Source organism: Falco rusticolus, chromosome 11, assembly GCF_015220075.1.
Source record: "Falco rusticolus isolate bFalRus1 chromosome 11, bFalRus1.pri, whole genome shotgun sequence".
Lineage (NCBI taxonomy): Eukaryota > Metazoa > Chordata > Aves > Falconiformes > Falconidae > Falco > Falco rusticolus.
In genome coordinates, this window is record NC_051197.1 from 4,559,972 (window position 1) to 4,580,660 (window position 20,689).

General features: G+C 38.7%; 1 protein-coding gene across 11 annotated transcripts in view; it reads right to left on the reverse strand.

Annotated features, from left to right (window-relative positions):
* FGGY (FGGY carbohydrate kinase domain containing) overlaps positions 1-20,689 on the reverse strand; it is a 327,828-nt gene that overhangs the window by 73,523 nt on the left and 233,616 nt on the right. For all 11 annotated transcript variants that reach the window (XM_037404963.1, XM_037404961.1, XM_037404966.1 and 8 more), the window contains 2 exons: positions 18,848-18,963; positions 4,823-4,951 (listed from right to left, as the gene is read on the reverse strand). In XM_037404963.1, coding sequence (XP_037260860.1) covers positions 4,823-4,951; positions 18,848-18,963 — 245 coding nt within the window. The remainder of the gene's footprint in view (positions 1-4,822; positions 4,952-18,847; positions 18,964-20,689) is intronic.

Here is a 20,689-nt window from a genome sequence, read left to right on the forward strand (position 1 = left end):
AAAAGTCAACTTAGTCAATAAACAAAGTTATTTTATCAAATCAGATTAAAATGTAGTTTTATACCAGATACATAAGGACACAAGATGATTTCTCCTATGTTCATGTTTATCGCCATAATCAATAAATGTTATTTTGACAATAATCTGACCTTTACTCTCTCAGGTAGTACACTCACATGCAGAATAAAAGACTGCCCTGCTGTGAAAGGCAGTACAGTAGACTGCAGATGTGTTTATTTGTTCACAGTTTATCATGCATACACTGTATGATGTGTTTTGTCAGGGGATGAGCTGGAGAAAAGGGTAACTTGGCAGGAGATCGGAAAGCTGCCAGTTCTGTTGTCTTAACTGTGGCTGCTGTTCTGTCCATGTCAGATGGAACCATGTAAAGGCAGATTACTCCTTCCCTTAGAGGAACTGTGCTCGGCTCTAAGGAGCTTCTGCGTGCAGGACAGGGCAGGATGTAGGACAAACTCAGCAAGCACTCTGCGTGCAGCAGAACCACAGACCCAGGAGATGCCAAGAGCTTGTTTACAGAGTGGGGAAGACCTACAGCCAAGCTTCAGCGCACATCACATCCTGCCTGGTTCACTTAAGGGGAGGCTAACGTGGAAATCCTGCCCTCTCCTAGGCTGCATTCCTGCATCACATTGCCCTGCACCCAGCAAAATGCAGCAGCCCAACAAGTAATAGTCTTTTGTTTGTCTTATTTTTTTTTCTGGATGACTACTTTTCAACTGGCAAGCCGGTCACCAGACCATGCGTTGCATCTGTATATGCAATGTGCAGTCTGATGACAAGTTTGCCAATCCTGCTAGAAAAAAAGAAAATCTTTCTCCTCACTGTAGAAGGATCATGAAAGCATTTGCTGGACATTGTGAAAGATGCCAAGTGCTATTGCTGGTCAGTATGCTACATTTCATTAACACCTTCTTGTTTAGGTCACCACTGCAAGATTATGTTATCAAATTGGTCTGTTGAGGTTTGTCTCACCACGATTGCCATGGTTTTCATGGTATTATCGTGGTTGGAAGTTAGCTAGATAATCAGAAAATTAAGGTCTAAAATCTTACAGCCTTCAAAAATTTGTCCTTGCTTTATCCTAGCTGGCTCATAACTATGTAGCAGCATAGCTGTCATACACAGACTTTACTTGTAAGGAGCAACTGAAAGCTAAAGGTATGGCTTCTACCTTTTATGTTTCATTTTTCAGTGCTCAAACACAGACATGCATGAGTTCAGATTAAGAATTTTGGATAGGGTAGTCTTAAAGGCAATTTCCTGTGCTAGGCAACGCTGTGTTGAAGTTTCTTAAAGGAGTTAAAAATGTTGCTCACACTTCAGAGGGAACAGGTCTATTAAACTGAATTGGCAGCAATTGTTGCAAATGTATTTTCATAAACAAAACAAAATTGAAGATCCTCATGTTTAGATATTTTTTAATCACTAAGAAAACACATTCTGCAAAACATGCATTCTGGGCCTTTTTGAAATCAGTGGGATTTTTTCAGTGGCTTTACTAGTTTAGAGTTGCTAGAGTCTTCCTATTTGTGATTAATTGAAGTCACACACCAAATACTTCTGGAACACTCTCATAACAATGAAAGCTTAGATATTTTATTCACTAAAAATAACAATGCTGTTATAAGTCACTTTCACCTTTAACTTAGTTGGATTTTTTCAGACTCTGAGGCAGACGCAAAATCTGTTGAAGATTCTTAAGAGAGACTCAGAACAAGAAGTCTGTATACCACACAAACTGTAGGAGAGATTTTAGAAAAGCAGGCAATGCTTAGCGTGTGTACTTTTGGATCCCTTCCATAGTGACAAAGTATTTTAGATACTGTCCAACAAATTAACTACTTTTGCTGAAATAATACTGATGTCTTTTTAAAAGGTGCAATGAAAACATTATTTTTAAGAGGCCAGTCCCAAAAGACTGGTCTCCCATACTCACATTTCTACCTGTAGGCTCTTTTAAATTGGTACAGTAGGTCAAAATGTAAGGCATAATTACTCAGCTTTTAGATTTCTATTTTTCCTTAATAGGTATCAGATGGAGTGATTCAGGAGTCATAGATGACCTCCACAGACACACATTAAATAATTCTTTACCTTTAACTTATTTTATTCAAAACTTTGAAGCTTTCATAAACTTCAGGAACCTGTCCAACAAAAACATACTTTATAGCCAGCCAAAAGCAGATCCATACAGTGCATCAAAAGTTATTAACACTGAAAACAAGATGTCCATCATGTCATTTTGGTTTAGCCTGCAGGATATGAAAGAGTCCTTTTCATTACTGTGCTGTTACAAACTCTTTTTAAAACAACCAGCAGAATGTCTTCAAGAATAAGAACAAGGACATCCTAACCTAATGCCTACTAATATACAAGTCATAACCTTAAAAAAAAAATGTAAACCTCAGTATTTCAATGCAGATCACCAAAGGGTAAGCACTAAAACATACATCATGATGTACCCTTTTCAAAACAAAAATTTTACATCAACTACTAGAGCTATTTATTTCCAGTATTTTCACATTTTAATTCAGTTTCAAAGATCTTATCTCTATTTTCTTTTCTTTTGTCCCCCTTTTATCATTACTAAAAGATTCATTCACTGCCATCCTTAGTATCTTTTAATCAGAAGACAGTTTCACTTCCTAGTTCTATTATCTGTGTTCTCCTTTTGCTTTTCTGTTTTCCTCCAGGATTTCCAGCTCTGTATTCTGTATTCCAGCAGTACTCTACACAATGTAGGCTGAATTAGACTTGAAAAAGAGTCAGGTTCTTGTTATTAACAGCTATGAAGGAGAGCCATGAAGAATAGCCTCACTATTCAGTCTCTTTACATATATTTGCACTCTCCAGCTCTCCTTTTGCTCCTGCCGTCCTCTTTTTCTATTTAAATCTTTTCTTTTTTATTGTCTTTTCTACTAGTTTCACCACCTGTTACCCTTCCCAGATTCAAGAAGGATGAGTTTCATCTTAAATCTTCCTCTTTTCCTAGACTCTACTCAGTTGTCGTGTGATTAGCGTGCAGGTTCTCCCACTGCATTATGGACACTCTTCCCTCTGTAATGTGTCTCTCCCTCTCTAACAACCTATAGGTTTTTTCTCTCCCAGCAAAGATTTCAGTAGTCTGCTAGTGTTTATGATGCCATCTGGGAAAACATATTCTGATAAACAGGACTACCATAAGCAGACCGTCTCTATCCACTGAAGTCTTACTCTGCTGGATGCCACTAGCTATGTATTTCTAATGTTAAAGCTTCTTTACAGAAGTCTATAGCAAATGAACAGATAGCTGCTTTCCATTCTTCTTTAAATTCAATTCATTGAATTCAGCACATGAAATTTACCGGGTAAACTTTTTGTGCTCTGAATCCAGTACTCACATAATGATGCCAATTAAATGAGGACCCTTCACCATCATTTTCATGTGCTCTGTGACAATCCCGTTTTTCAGCAAGTTCATTATTTCAGGTCAGCTTATTAATACATCCTTTTCAAGAACACAAAACTGCCAGGGCACATAGTCGTAAACACATTTTTATGCAATTAGGATACTAATTGACGCAAACAGATTTTTAAGTCGCAATAGAGGGGAGTCAACACATGTTCAACTATGACACTAAAACTCAGTCCTCATTTTGCATCTATATCTGTATCTAATCCTTCTGAGGTAATAAGAAAAGCAACCTGTATGATTACTCAACCTCATCAGAAATAGTTGTCAGAAGCAAAGTAAAAGAAGTTAAACATTTTGAGAGTGCCAGGCCACAACTTCTAAAAGAACAGATGAGATTTAAAACATCACAAAAACATTTGAAACAAAACTTGTACTTTAGAAGCTAATCATGTTTCATTTAGATCTAGAGAAAAATCCTCTGACGAGCAACAGATTTCCATTGAACAGTGCTGTTTCAATAACACAGAAACTTTCTGAGGCAAGACTTTTTTCTGAATCATCAAACCTAAAAAACCTCAATCTACTGCTGAAAAAGTTACATTGAATCACTCTGTTATTGACACTATTTAGATAAGGCTGAACAGCACAGTATGAAAATGAAGTCGTGGAGCCTCACCAAATATATTTCAATTTAGTTGAATCTGGGCACATCAGAATATTGTGCTGGAAAAAAAAAAAAGCATAGCTAAGCATCAAGCCTCCCACTCCAGTTATGCATAAAAAGTTCAAAATGACAGAAGGGGAATGCTGTGCAGTGGCCAGTTCCCTCTCTACTCTTATTTGCTCATTTAGATACACATTATTTACATACTCTAACCTCCTAGACCAAAATCAGTGGTTTTGGTATATATCCCACATTGTGCTAGCATGAATGTATGCAAAAAAGTCTCTGTTGCATTATTTAAACAAAGCATGAACCACTTCTAAAACTAAGAAGGAAAACTAACTATGAACAAGCCTCAGAGGTGAGACTTCTCCCTTAGAATATAAATTTTTTTTTCTTCCCTATTCCCAAAGTTTTGAGCTACGGAAGACGCAAACGCTCAGCACACCAGCATGCTAGTACAACGGCATTTCAGTACAGGAATGCAAAGTGTAGAACTAGCAGAAATTAATAAACAATTTGGAAATCCAGCTGAGAAGAAATGAACAGTGAAGACCATTTCTATAAACAGATATTCAATATTAGCAGTTATTGTGATTTTTTTTTTATTTTAGTTATGCTACTTCATAAGAATAGCATCAGAGCAAATTGCTGGATATGAAATAGGCTGTGAGAAAAATGGCTTTCTACAATTAATTCAATATATTCCTGTTTCAAAGAATAGTAAATATATTACTGAGTACCTAGTCCTCCAGCATGTGCATCGATGAGAGATGCTGCTACTGCGATCCCTTCAGGGAGACCGAGATCTTTTGCTGCTTCTGGCGTTAGGCCTTTTCCAACAGACTCTCCAGGAGACAAGACGTGGTTTCCTGGGCAGACACAAGAAAAACCAAACACCTGTCAATTTACTAAACAGAAAAACAAATGTGTATGTTATTACAAGAACTCCCTTCCTCTCCCTCAAGTTAGTGTGGAATATATAAAACAAAAAAGTGCATCAAAGAACTCTATCTGATTAAGAAGTATCTTTCATTATCTGTCTGTATATTAAATACAAACATGCTAGATCAGGCTGTCCCACAGCAATTTAAAAGTTCAAAAGGACTCAATGTCCTATCTAGCCACAGAGAAAGATTTCACCACAAGCAATTAAATCCTGCTTGGCATCTTTCCAAGAGATATGAAATACTTCTGCAGCAATCCCAAGGTCCTGTGGTGGTTGCTGTGTAGGCTGCCTGCAGCCATCCTCCCGTGCATCTGAACGAGATTCAGCTCAGCCCATGCTCACAGATGAAAACTGCACCTGTTGCACAAGGCAGGGGCCAATTTTTTCTCCCCATTTCCATCCTTTCCAGCAGTCTCTACCAGGAATAATGTGTTATAGTAACAGAAACTCTGAAAAAGAAACTGGCTTAAGCAGCAGATTCCTCCTATTGCAGCTGTATTTCCTCACAGACTTAAATAATCCCTTTTTGAGCCTTCAGTGGCCTTATGATGTATGAAGAACATTATGATCCCCCCAAACTCAAGCAACGCAACCCCTCCCTCTCAGTCCTGTCACCAGGGAGCCTGGTGGCAAGTCCCACCTGCCTTTGTCTCTGCTACCGTAATGCACATTAAGTTTTGCCTTGTGAAAAGAGATTGTTTCAGTAATTAAATCATGGTGATAGAAACTGCTCAGAGCTTAGAAGAAAAAAATCTAGATTCATTAAACTTTCAGAATTTAAGGACACCCCCCTCTCTGGCTGCTGAGTATAATCACAGCCGAGGCAGTGAGACTGACAGCTCCTGGAACTGCTACACTTCCCTCTTTAGCTAAAGATTTGGTGGGTGAGAGGCAGTGAAAGGCACAGTGGGAGCTCCCACATACCTCCCTGCCAATACCAGGGCCTTTAGTAAATATCTGTAGTGTTTACTAAATTCAACAAATCTTCTGGGCAGAGTTGACAAACCTCCTTTTTAAAATAACACAAGCCTATTTCCACAGTCCATTCTATCGAGAAAGTTACACCTAAAGCACGTTCTGATGTGCAGAAAGGAAGTATAATATAACATCCTCCACAACAGAGGTTAAGAGGAATAGCGTATCATAAAATAACAGAAATATACTAATGCCCATGAGCATAATCTGCTAGAACTATAGTCATACTACCTTACTGCTCGATGCAAAGAAGGTTATGATATTAAATTCACATGCGGAAAATGGGTCTTCAGTTTTACCCATCACTTAGCTCTTTGTCTTCTCTAAGTGATACAGTGTAAGGAAGGTGCCCGCCTCCTGATGGATGCAGTGTACGCATATAGACTGCATGCACCCCTTCTTGGTGTTCGTTTCTCCAGAGTTTCTATTCTATTGGCAGCCACACCACCACCTTTGTAACGCTAGGCTGAATCTCATACTGGAAATTTAAAACATGTATAGCCAAAACTTGCACACTTGACTTTGGGTTTATATTCAAATATTGGGGGCAGTAACCATACCTCACCATCTAGCTCATAAATAAGGAAGTGATGCCACTAAACTATCTTCTCACAGGAAAAAAAAAGGTCTCTATTTTATTAATTCTTAGTGTAAAGTCAAAACATTGTGCTATCTTTTGCACTTTTTCCCCAGTAAGTTGGTAGATGAGGCTGTTTCTCTTCAAAAGAACTTCTGTATTACTTTTCTGTTTTTTTAAGACATTGGAGAATAATACCAGTAAAACAAAGTTGCCTGTTTCTCTTGACATTCAAAGAATCCACCTGCAGGTGGAAGGAAGTTCAAAAGAGTTCACACAGCTAAACCCACAACTTTTTCTTCAGAATCAGTTGCCTGACCTGAAAGCATACAAATACCTCGTATATACTGCACGAGGTGAATTTAATCTGAAATAAAACCTCTTTCCAGCCACTCAGTTCCATGGTTGGCTTGTTTATAAGCAATCACACTGGTCAAACATTTTAGTGTGTAATAATTTGGCGGTTAAACTGCATTTTAGAGATCAGGGCTACTATTAGACAAAAACTTTTCCTACCAACTTCTCAATTACTATTTCTAGTTAATGAGCACTAAGGGAGCAATTTCAGAGATAAAGATAATCCTCTCCTCTACAGCAGCAGTAGAAAATGACCCTATAGATTCCTTTGGTGCTAGTTATATGTCAGAAGGACCAGCAGCATTGCTATCCCCCCATGGGCATAAAGCATGTGAGAACACGTGGGGCCGAGTTTGTGATCTGAAGATGCAGCATAATAATGTTGTGTTTTTGAAAAATGAACTAACAGTAGAGTATGCCCCATCTGGTTTAGAAGTCAAGGTAAACCTGAACTATTATTCCTTGACCAAAAGCACTTCCCGACAATCTGGGAAGCGACAGCAGATCGCAGTCACCCATGACAGGGACTGTGGAGTCTCCTAGGTCACCCAACAGTCAGGGAGTGCGGAAAAGAGGTGCCAGCATGCGAGTGCAGCTAGGAGAGGATACTGACTCTGCCCCTCTACATCATCCTCCCCCCTTCAGAAACCAATGAAAGCTCTCCTATACCCATACAGTATGTTCACAAGGAGCTTTGTAAAAGGGAAGCAGCAGGCTCTGCATGGGCGCTCCCTGTCATCATGGAAGCTGCCTCCCCACCCACGCAAGCGTGAGTGAGTGACTGTAGAACGGGCAGAGCCCTGACTGAACCGCATGGGCAGACACCTGGAAAGGGGATTCGAATTTTCATGGTTTACTGTTCACTGAAGAACTAGAAAACTCAGCCAAGCGTCAGCTTCCTTAGAATGTGTATGTATAAAGCTATTAAATGACTAAGAAAGAAAACACACAAAAAGCAACAAAAGAGGAGCCACAATTTCAAAGTAGAGCATCTGAAACAGATGACACTCCAGTACTAGACTGGGAGAGGGTGAGTAGATTCTTACTTGAGCAAAACACAGTGGCTTTAGAAGCCAAGGGACAACTGCTATAAAAATCAAGGTATTCCACTGTTACACACCAGCCCTTCAACAGCAGGTGCTGCCACCCCTAAATCCTACCTGTCAGGGGGAAGACGCTGTCAGAGAGGGAGGAAGGGAAATGAGAGCCACCTGCATACAGAGGCGGGCAGTGAGCGTGACAGAGGGCTGCATAAAAGAGGCAGTGAAAGGACCGAGTCTTCTCAGGGCTCCTGCCAAAGTAAATGTATCGAGTCTTTTGTTTACAGTAGTCTCCTGTGCAAGTCATTTACCTTTGCTATAATGACTTCCAAAATTAGACCTAACCAAACAAACCCACAATGGCTGAAGCTGGAGAACTTTCTGTTTCGGTAACGCAATGCCTTAATCCACAACCTTTTCATTTCGGATGAGACACACTATTTCTAGCTATTTTTTGCCCTATAAAGCAGCGAGTTTACAAAAGGAAAAAGCCGTCTGAATCTCTTCCTCCTCTTTTATCCTTCTTCGAAGACTAATGTTAGAATTTGCTATGATCAGGCTTTGTTTAAAGAATTTATGTGGTACCAAGGACCCTTCTACCTTTTTAGGCAGTTACTACAGCAACCAGCTATTTACCAGACGCAACACACACGACAGACAATAGATCTTCAGTCAACTTTAGTAATCAAAATTCGCTTTAGTGGCTTACTAATATTTAACAGAACTAGGTACTTTAGGACATAGACCTTTTTAAAAACAACAAAAGCAGAGCGCAGCAGGGGGCCCAGCTGACTCAGCTATGATATACTCACTGCCAGCAGCTTTTCATCTACCACGCAGAACGGAGCTGCATTTCATACGCACTTATATTTGGCTCTATAAGTGCACAAAAGTACAAAAGGAAGAAAATCAAAAGGAGACGTCCCTTTTCTTCACTAACTTGACGCAAGTAAACTTGAACATGGATATATCAATCCCTTGTAGAGATTCCAGCAACCTCAGAAAGAAACCCAACCGAAGGGTACATCCTGACTCTGTTTTATAGCCTCCCCCAAACTGGACAATCGAAATGCTTTTTAATTTAAAAGACAATACACAAAAAATATATCCTGTTAAATATGCAACATAGAGCACGCGCTGAAGAAGTTATCTAGTTAAACACACGTATAGCTGATTGTTCTACAATTTTTAACCCAGCCGACCAGCAGAAATAGCGCTAAGATCAGAAGGAAGCAGAATAACGATGCAGACTATAAAATTGTACTTTTCATTTTTTTCTTAGGACTGAATGCATGATGGTTAAAAGGTGTCAGTAACAGTCACATTTGGGCTTTTTTTAACCTGGAAATACCCTCCATAAAATTTCCTGGTTGGCAGTTAAAAACTTCAGGATTTTCATTCAGGAAAACCAAAACAAATTGTGATACTATAGGCCAGCTTATTTAAAAGTGAGAAAAACAGTTGGTTAAACAAGATCACTTTGGCTTTCTTCAGTTCAAAATTCATCTCTGTCTCAGCAAGCTGCCACAGTAGCTTGAGGCAAATCTGATTTGGGTCCTTTCCATCCCACTCTCCCATACAGCTTATGCCTTTGGCTGAACTACATCTCAACTACCTAACATGTAATTACTTAAGGCAGACATATTAGGTTGCTAAATACTGGCAAAAGCAAGCAACCAATGTGCAGGCAGATCCTGATTCATTAAGCTGAAAAGTAAATTGGTGTGCAGACCATAGGTGGCTACTTCAACAAAGACTACTTCCTTCTTGTCCAAATGAAAGACAGCTACTTCATGTATAAATGATAAGCTTTCCTGGTTAAAGGTCAAAAGAAAAAGAAAAAAAGCATTCTGCATCATTGGATCATTAGGCATGTACATTGACGGACGTGACTGAGTTTTCGTTACTAGATTTCAGTGAAACAGTGCAGAATGAACACCTCTTGTAATGCATGGTTCACTACTCACTATGCTGACATGCATGTGGGTACACAATACATAAATTCGGATGTCTTACTAACTAGATGCAACGTATTTGCACCCAAACTCAGCTACCTGATCTCACATTTTTGCTTGCACGCAATAATCTCAACAGGCTGATGACTTAAGATTTATGGCACTTTACAGCACAATATTTCTAATAGTCTCTCTAAATACGAAGATCATGGATCTAGATGACGTGACTATTGCCACACTTTCAGAGTTGCAAGTAATCAGACTTTTTTTTGGTACAGGACATCACTAGGATTGTACAGGCAATTCTGTATTAATTACAGATTATTACTTAACAAAATGTTTTTTTATTACTGGATGCTTTTCAATGATTCACACGATAGCAACTCCTCTTTGAAGAAACAATTAACTCTTTTTCAAAACCAAAAGACATGACAGACCAAAAATAACCTGATCAGTTACTCAAAGGACACTTTGGAATCTTTCAGCTAAGCTTCTGCACAATTTTACTCCCCACCACATTCACACAGTATCCAGTTCTTATACCCATACTGAGAAGATACTGATGCATAATAAAAAGTTCAGAAATCACTCAGGAAAGCACTTACAAGGATTGAGGAGTACAACTGTCCACATAAGAGTTTTGGAGAAAAACCTCATGCAGTTCAGTGTTTTCCTTTAACACAGAAAATGTCAATCTCTGCAGTTCAGGCATGTCACTACAGTCTGCCAGACAGGAATGGCAAGTTAAAAGTTCAGATTAAAAAATAAAGTGAATTCTTTAATTAATTCATTACATTTAAGAAAAGACAGTAATTAACAATCAACAACCTTCAAGTCTGAAGTGGGGTCTCCACCACAGGAAATTAGAAAATCAAGACTGGTTCTACTTTTAAACTACTTAAACATTCATTTTGGGGAGTCCAACAGCCTCTGACATGGAGGAAGTGGGCAAATTGTTTGATATAGTCCTTCTGGTTCTGTGAATCCTGACTCATAAAGCAGACATCACTGTTTTAAAAGATATCCCAGTGTGAGGCTTAAGCAAAAAAAGACAAGGAACAGATCAGGACCAGGGAGAGGAAGATTCAGGTAAAAAGAAGAAACAACCTACAACTAATCTGAGAAATGCGCTTTTTTTTTTGCTTTTTTTTTTTTTTAGAACTGTAGGAAAAATAAGAAAGGAGGATAATATGTGAGAAATTTAAATACTAAACAATCACAACAGGCTCAAAGTCTTCTCAAAGCTTCTCCTATGACTTTTAAAAACAGAAATTAAAAGAAAAAGCTCCTAGTTTTCAGACCAGAAACAAAGAGAAAGCTCAGAAGTCCACTATGTTGCCAGAGTAGAAGAAAAGATGATTCCACAGGCAGACAGAGTGAGACCAGAACTCTAAAGTAGGCAGTAGGAAATTATTTATTCTTACTTTTTGAAAACTCTAAGGCTTTTACTATTAATCGTCTAAGCTATGATGGAGCCTGAGGATGAAAAAATACCACACAGTACTCTTCAGTTCTTGCAGCAGGGAGGAGGAAGAATTGGAAAGGTACAATCTGCCAGCAGGACTCACCCTGATGATAAGCAGGGTGAATGATGGTTCTTCCCCTTACAGTGCAAGAGGAATGGAAAATGTCACCCAGAAACACTGTGAAGAAACCTGAGCTACCCAAGTGTAGCCCAGCCTGTTACAGAACAGTTATTGGAAAGAGGAAGAATATCTCAGGCTGGAGAAATTGGCTGACGGGACACTCATGAAATTCAAGAAAGGGAAGAGCAAAGTTGTGCACATGAGGTGGAAGGAGCCCATGTACCAGGACAGGCTGGGGGCGGACTGCCTGGAAAGCAGCTTGGCAAAAAAGGCCCGTGAGGTCTGGTGGACACCACGCTGAACATGAGCCAGCGACGTGCACTTGCAGCACAGGTGGCCAGCAGTCTCCTGGGCTGCATTAGGAAGAGTGAGTGCCACCAGCAGGCCAAGGGAGCTGCTCCTTGCTCCCTGCCCAGGCCATGCCTGGAGTGCTGTGTTTTATACTGGACTCCCCAGTACAGGAGAAACGTGGACATACAGTAGCAAGTCCAGAGAAGGACCCCAAAGATGACAGAGGCATGTCATACAAGGAGAGACTGAGAGACTGCAGACTTTAAGGCCAGCAAAGAGAAGGCTTGGAGGTGTGTGTGGGTTGGATCTTATCAGCATGTATATAAACATCTAATGGGAGGGAGTAAAGATGATGGAGCAAGACTCTTCTCAGTGGCACCCAATTACAATGTGACAATGTGCATAAACCAAGATACAAGATACAAGATACAAGAAATTACATTTAAACAAAAAAAAAAAACGTTTTTCTTGGGGAAAGATGGTCAAGACACTGGAACAGGTTGCTCCAGGCAGATTTTGGAGTTTCCATCCTTGGAAATACTCAAAAGTCAACTGGACACAGCCTTGAGCAACCTGCTGTAGGTGAGACTGCTTTGAGCAGGAGAAGCTGGACTAGATAATTTCCAGAGGTCCCTTCCAACCTCAACCATTCATTACTCATGTGATTCAGTGATCTCAAGATGGAAAAAACATGAAATAAAATAGAAATCACAGGAGCGTGTAGCTTTTATGAGAAAAATTCTTTCTAACTTCTTACTGCTGAATCATATATTATGAAATAATGCCTCAAGCTCTAAGGAAGGAGACACCCTAAAACCTCTCTGCACTGTGCCAGTTTCAGCTCCTTTACAGTTGCTACAGCTCTTGGACAGACTGAAATGACAGGAAGCCAGAAAAATGTTAGCATATTTGGAACACCCTTCACTTGTAAATTCCATGGATTTTGACAGCATGTAAGTGTAAATATCCTCTGATTCATCCTTTTAATTTTGTTTGAAATTGTAACATGTTGTAATTTATTAGGGACAGCAAAAGACCAAAGACAGATACTTTAGAGAACCCTTTTACTTACTATTCTCTACCATTTGCAAAGTACAGTGTTCAAAGCTCATTGTTACAATAAAGCTTCACGAAGAACTGGCAGCTACAAACTGACCTGAAAAAAAAATAATCATCATCCCTTTCTCTCAGCCTTCAAGGAAATCCCTCATATACTTCGAAGCATCTGGCATCAAAGGCCTTGGAAAAGATAGAAAACTGGCAGAACTAATGGATCGACTGTTCCTTTCACAGCTGCTGGAGCATAAGTTAACATTGACTGTATTCTCCCAGCCTGGACTGAATCTTCCATTTTCAGCCTAAATGTAAATAAATTAATAGAACTTCCAAGTAGTAAAACTGACTACTACTGACAAAATACAAAACATAAGCAGACTCTATCTAAGTGAGGTATATAACATTATCTTCATTATAGCTATATCTCTGTAATACCATTATCTTCATTAGCTTTCTATATGGAAGTAGACACTGGCACACACAGGAATATAACCATTCATATGATAACAAGTTCATGAATAAACAGCCTGCTGGTTTGTCACTTGTCTGAATGCTAGAGGGCTGCACCCGTATTTGAAAACCCAGCATATTGTAAAGACTGCGCATGCTGAGTGACAGCAGGTACCAACCAAGGGAGTCACAGCTATCAAGCCCCAGATGATATACCATTTTCTTTATCATCGATTTGTGAATACATACTACAAATGAAAAAGCGTTAGAAAAGAACATCCAGTCTTAAAATTCTATAGAACCTTCTTTTCAGGGTATTCAAAAATGGCACATGCAAGTGCCCAGGTACACGAAAACATCAAGCTTCCAGTCCCCAAAGTCCAGGAATTACGGGAAGAGTTACAGACAAGACATTGCAAAGTGCTAGGGCTGCACACTAAAGCACAGTGTGCTGGAACAGGGAGGTGACACTATTGTACTGATGTATGGGAGTAACGACCACTAACCATAAATGCACTTTAGAGTCAGGCTGAACCCTTCATAACTGAAAATACAGTGCAAAAATTTAAAAAAAATATTAAAAAAACCCTCCAAACAAACAGAAGAAATCCTACCAGATGTGGATTGAGGCAGTCTATAGGAAATGGGAAGCATTCTGCTTGAAGGTGGCTAAGAAGGACAAGTGGGTACAAGACTCAGAACGGCTTTTAAGTAAAGAGATGTGTAAGGACCAGAGGGTGTTCTTCCTTACAATAACATCACCTGCGAAGTCAAAATCAAACATGAAAGAATTCTACCAGTCTTATACCCAGCAGGGCTACAGTTTCAGAGATACAAAGAGACAGAAGTGCTGCTTGAAGACAGGCATAAAACTCTGATCTCCATATTATCCAGTTATATGAAAGTTTATGGAAAAAAACCCCAAGTAATTGTAAGCAAGTTTATCATTTTGTGAACAGGATTGTTAACGACAGCTGTCTACAAAACCCTATCTGCTGATATCACAATCTGTCCATGCAAGAGTTATTTTCATTAGCATATTAACCTCAAGCACTCAAAGTTCAAGGCAATTGCTGAGCTTCCATAAAACTTGTGAGATTTAAACAATCCAAATGCAATCCAAATAATTTTCTCAGTTCTGCCTCAGATGTTCATAAAAATCCCATATGTACTAGTTGTGTATTAATTCACTTTTGAAGACGTGGCTGTAAATTCCTAGTCAGGAAAAGCTGGGAAATGGGTTTATGAAATCCTTATCATGTTGAAAAGCTCTATTTCCAAGTATGCAGCTTGCTTTAAAAACCCCACAACTTTGTTAAAATTAGTGTGCTGCTCCATTACAGATGGAAGAAGGTGACAAACTGTCCTTTACAAAAGACAGTATTTTAGTCTTCAACACACAACCTACAGGATCAGTGAAACCTATTCTGCAGTATCTGCAATGCTCTCTCAGACAAAGGTGCCATCTTCAACCAAAAAAAGACCTGGTATAAAATATTACCATTCAGTAAAAAATCATTATTTGGTCCCTTAAGTAGCCCCTGAAGTAGAGGGCTGTGGTGAAAATTTAGCAGGCATTTTCCTCCAAATGGAATCTACGCTTCAGTACCCTAAGAGGTCTATAGTCCATGAAATTTTAACGGAATTGTTAATGTCTTTCTAGGTTTTATAATACCACAAAGAGATACTCATCATGTGCTTTCACCGCAGCAGATAAATGCTAATGCCTGGAGTACACAACACTTTCAGAGTGGTTTTGAATACAAGCCATCTTGTACTCTCTTGGTGGGCAAATTAATGGGATCAATAAATTCTGTAGTATCTCCAGATAAGACTCTTTACCTTCACAAACATGATCAAATAAATTCACGAGGTATAGAAGGGACCAGAAACAACTCATTATGTGGATTCCCTGAAAAGTTAGTCTGCTCTGAGAAATCTAAAATGTCAAACGCCTGGGAACTTTCATATGTGAACCCACACCTTAATGTGGGAAAAGTTTGTGGAAGATCCTAAAGGTCAGGTGTGAGGGCCTCCTTATCAACAAGGTCATATGTTAAGTTAAACTGAAACTAAGAGAAGGGTACTACCTGGAACCACAAACATCACTCTGATTACAGTAAATAGATTTTTAAAGGGCAAGACATTTTAAAAGTGATGTTTAAAAGCATATTTATCAGAATAATGAAATATGTACATTAAATAAGTTGTTCTCAGGGAATTTCCATAAATATTTCCAGTGTCATGAAAGTTAAAGGTACTCCAGAAAAAACATCTAGCCATACCTATCCATGTCTAATTCCCTCTGATTGGAAATAATAATGATTTCACTAGAGATTTAAAAAAAACACCACCACCACATACCTTTTTGCCTACTTTACACTGGTAAACTATGTATTTACTTTTGTTACAATAAGAAAATGTTGCTAATTGTATCTTGCCACATTTTGCTTTGTTTAGAAAGAAATGATGATTCAGAGCCTGTTAATCTCTTAGGAGTGAGATGTAAGAAAAACACCATTGTCTCTCTTTACAGGGGGAACATGCAGGCATTAAAATACATCCTTGTATCTGAGCTAAACAAACCTTGAGCAGACATCCACAGACTTGGACAAGCTTGAGAACAGAAAAGGAAATTCCTCTAGAATTACTTCAGACTTGTTAGAGTTTCGGTTTTGTTTTCATTTTAGGAGGAGGTTTTGACCATGTACAACCTCCCTTCAACCTACTTCTACCTAGGTTATCTGGCAATTTCAAGTTCCTTAATCTGCAAGCCAGCTAAGTCTACTGCTTCAAATTCTTTTGTGTCAGCTGTAGCATACCGTGACGTGCTTTCTGGAAGCACACACTCTGACTGTTTGTCCATTCGAGTTACTTAAACAAATTGCCTTCCTTTTGTATAATGTGCTGAAGTTAACAGCAGCTGAGGCTGTTCAATTATGGGACAGCACCCTGAAGCAATATTATAAATATAGCCTGAGTTGAGTTTATTCATGGTGTGATCCCGTGTTCGTTGTGCTCAGCGTGGCATTTGTGGGCTCCTGGGAGGAGGTCTATGCAGTGATGGTGTCTCACCACCAATGCTGACACCTTGGGAGTTGGTAGGAAGGAGTCTTCCACTGCACAAGACCATTCCAGCTGCAGTTTTACCAGTGCTGCTGTAGTGACTCAATGGCACTTTCCCAGTAGGTGAATGTACACTATCCTGATTAATTTGAATTAAGAAAAGCAGAGCTTATTCGGCATGCTCTTCCCAAGTCAAACAACACCAATCACTCATTAAAACAAACAGATCCCCCAAACTCTCATTGGAACAATGCTATCATTCTCATTTTCCCATGTACAGGGACACTGATAAGATTAGGAGTGGCAGAGAGCAAAGCACTTCCACAGCACACAACACAGACCTCAGCAACCTTGAGTAGCTTCTGGGCAGGGAGTGAGTTGTTTTGTTTTGGTGGTTTTTGTCTCCTTCTGAAGCTAAACCCTTCCAAGAAATTCCAACAGGTGCGGTTTAGAAGATAAACGCAAAGGAATGAAGGAGTAGTTGCTATCTGGTTTCCACATTCATACAGAGAGCTCCATACTCCCTCTTCATAGATACATGAATGAGGTCACTGTCCTGCTTTTTTTCTGATTTTATCACACGGCTAAATATAATGAATTTAACACTTCCTTTTTAAAAAAGGAAAAGGTTAGGCAAATGGGCATGGAAAAAAGCATATAGTCTATCTAAGGCTAGGTTTCAGCATTATTATGCAAAACAAAAACTGTCGGATACTTAAGATACACCTAAGGTAATCAGCCCAAGAATCTGAAAATCAAAGGATTTCTCAAGGTGAGTAAAAGTATGTGCTCTTCAGAAGCTTCAAGTTCTAGCCTACAGTTTGGTGCATTTTTGGAGGTCAGATTCTGCTTCTCCAATTCCAGCTGAGAGATACCCACGTATTCTATGGTTCATTTCTTGAAAATCAACACAACTGCCCAGGGAGCTAGACACTTTCCCCATTAACTCAGGAAAACATCTTTGTCTCGCAAGAAACACCTATCAACAGAAGTTAATTTACTGATTTATTTTGTAAACATTGTGCTTTAAAAAAAATATAGACCTGATATTGGACATAATGATTTTAGCCTTGCTAAATGTTGTGCCATATATAGATTAGTTTTATGAGGCTTCCATCACAACAAAAGACCCTTTTTATTAGTGGCTACTTTATCATTTACAACATGTATGTTTAGTTACTCAAATGGCAAATTGCTTTGTGCTGTCCTTGAAGTGCATTGCATAAATATTGTATTAAAGCCTTAGCTTACACTTCATAAATAATTTATTTTAAAAATACTCTTCCATGAGACCACCAGCTGCCGAGATGTTCAGTTTTCTGGTAAAAACACGTATTTATTGCAAGTCTTATTTTAACTTGTTGAAGATTTGCTAAAAGCCACATGTGATAGATGATGTAAGAATTGTATTCAAACTAAAACCTCAGGAAGCTAAAAAGCCTGATAGTCCTAGCAGGTTTCATATCTTTGCATAAACTGTTTCACTTGCAGGGGAAAAAGCTGAAATCTATTCAAGGAAGTTTCAAGTACAATTTCTGATAACCTGAAAATGACTTATAGTATATTTTGTGATGATCATAAAAGTTAATAGATTTCATTTCACTACAGTCCTCCCTACACCATTTCCATTTCATGTTACTGCATTTAAACTGCTGTACAAACTTGTTCAAAGTGCTAGACATTAAAAAAAAAAAATCAAAGGATATTTCAGATAATTAACTTTGATGAATGAGCATATTTTAATTCATGTCTGGTAATATTCTTGTTAATGACATGTCTGCTTAGGACATCCATTAAAAGTCCATTAACTTAACAGGGAAAGTCTAATAAAGTTATCCTGGAAATTTTCTGGTATATTAACATTATGGACTTTTAATGAATATCTGCTGTAGGAATTGCTATTAGCAAGACTGCCATTCTAATTAAACTTAGGGTCTAAGAGAGTGTAAAAAACAGTATGACGATAACAACAAGCAGAAGCAGCACTTTTTTTGAAAATTACTGTAAGGGAGATGGGTACAGATCACATGCTATCAGTAATAGCTATAAATTACTATGTTGTGGCTTTTTTTTTTCGTAGCCTGCCATCCAATATACCCATATCAGGTGTCATCTTCACATAATCAGTTGCTGAGGCTCCCATTTACTTGTTAGTTGTTGCAACTGAGCAGTACTGAAAGGCTAGCTACGCCTTTCAGAAGGGTAAAAGACAGAAAATTTAAACACAGTTTTTCATTACAATGCAAAGTAACAAGTGTACTTAGGAAAGCTGTGTCCTATGGGCACCCAGCCTTGTTATCAACCCATCTGAAGCTTCAAGTTCTGCTACATTTCTGCTGACATTCACAATAATAGAGGAAAAGATTTTTTTATACATAGATATCTTTTATGTATATATATATATCTTTTTTATATATATTTAGCTTTTTATGTATATGTATAAAACAAGAAAACTCCCTGACGCACCTATTTTTTCATACTTATCCTTCACCAAATCTTCCAAACCTATCATTTCCCAGAAAGTGTCATCCCAACCTCCATCTGGAGTGTACGTCCACTTGCACACTACTGTACAGAGGGACCTAGAAAAGAGACAATACAGCACGGAATCAGGCAAATGAACAGATTTGGTTTTAAACTTGCGACTTGAAACAACTTTGTGCAAAATGATCTCTTCATTCACTGGTGAAAAATTCCAAGCACAAAGCTACCATTAAAAAAATGGTTCCTGTTCGGAGTGATGTCTTGAGATACCTTAAAAGGACCTTATGTTTAAGATTCTTCTATGCTGAAACAATTCCTAGTCTGGGCACTTCATTACATAAATCAGTCAAGTAACAGGTCATGCATATGCCTAGAAGGCAGCATAGCATGAACAAAACAGCAAGAAGCTCAGAGAAAGATTCCTGCTTTTCCAGGCTGTACCTAAACAGCGATGTTTTGCACACAGCATTTCCTTCAAAAAACTTTCTATTACTTATGTTCAAGCTGAGTTACAATTTTCAGGAGATTATGGACGCACTGATAATTAGGTTAAATGGCACTGCTTCAACACCTGCAAGTACAAAATGATTTTATCAGATGAACATGCACAAGCCAATTGCATCCAGCTACCAAAGCTTCTGCATAGCATGTGTTCAAGTACCATCACTAGGTCCGTATTTCAGCAGAAGTCAATGACAATTCAGTGACATGCTGAAACAGCATTAGCCATGAAGCAACTGAGTGTAATATAAAGTTCTTGTTTCAGGTCTCGTTACTGAATAAACTGATGCTAAAATTCCCTGACAGTATGGTTTCATGGGGCGGACTACAGGAGCAGAATACAAACAAAAAAAGAAGAGCACTTGCAGAAATGTCTATCATAACAAATAGAATGCTTTTCTCCTAAAATGATCAAAATCCTCAACCTCTCATTCCCCCCAATACAAATAACATTCCTGAAGATTAACTATTACACAGACTGTTTTCTGTCTGAACACTAAGAGTCATCTCAGAAGATCAGCATTAAATTGTGCTTGAAAAGTCAATAAACTAAACAAGTATTAAAAATGCTAAATACCACTGAAAACTTCAGCTACCTCTTCCCTTGGGAACTACCATACCAGCAAGCATAAGACATCTCAGATGCATTTGAGGGAAACACATCATCGTAACTGTTCTCAAAGAGAAATCACTTTCAGAGGAATTTTCTTTGTGAGTCAATTTTAGCCAAGGTTTTAATAACATAGTAACAGAAACTAGCAAAGAAATCAGCAAAAAACAGAAAAAGAAAAGCTATTTTTATTTACCATGGACAAATCAAAGATAAGGCTTCTAGACACTGAAACGGTACACATAGTAAAGCCAATTAAGAAGAGGAAGAGCCTGTTCACACAGCTGGAAAACTATCTGGAACTTGGATTCACCATATTTTGGCAGTTTACAACAAGAACCAAGGATGTACAAGTGAAGGCAGGATTCTCACAAGGTGGGACGGCTAAAGGCGCTGTTCTCAGTGTACATCCTCTTATGTGACACTGAGTGAAGACTGGCTGACTATATGGACTCCCCACACTCCCACTTTCTCATCCAGGACAGAAATGTACCTTTTAAATACATCATGTCATTCTGTTCTTTCAGAGTGACCATGTTTTTACCACCAGAGGACTGGTGATGTTCACTCACAACCCCACTGTTTATAGGGGTGCATTGTTTGCTCTTTGCAACCAGAGAACTTACTAACATTACACATTTTGGGGAAAAAAAGAAATAGAGATAACTATTTATAAACACCATGGAGATTATTTGAGGGTTACTTTCCAAACA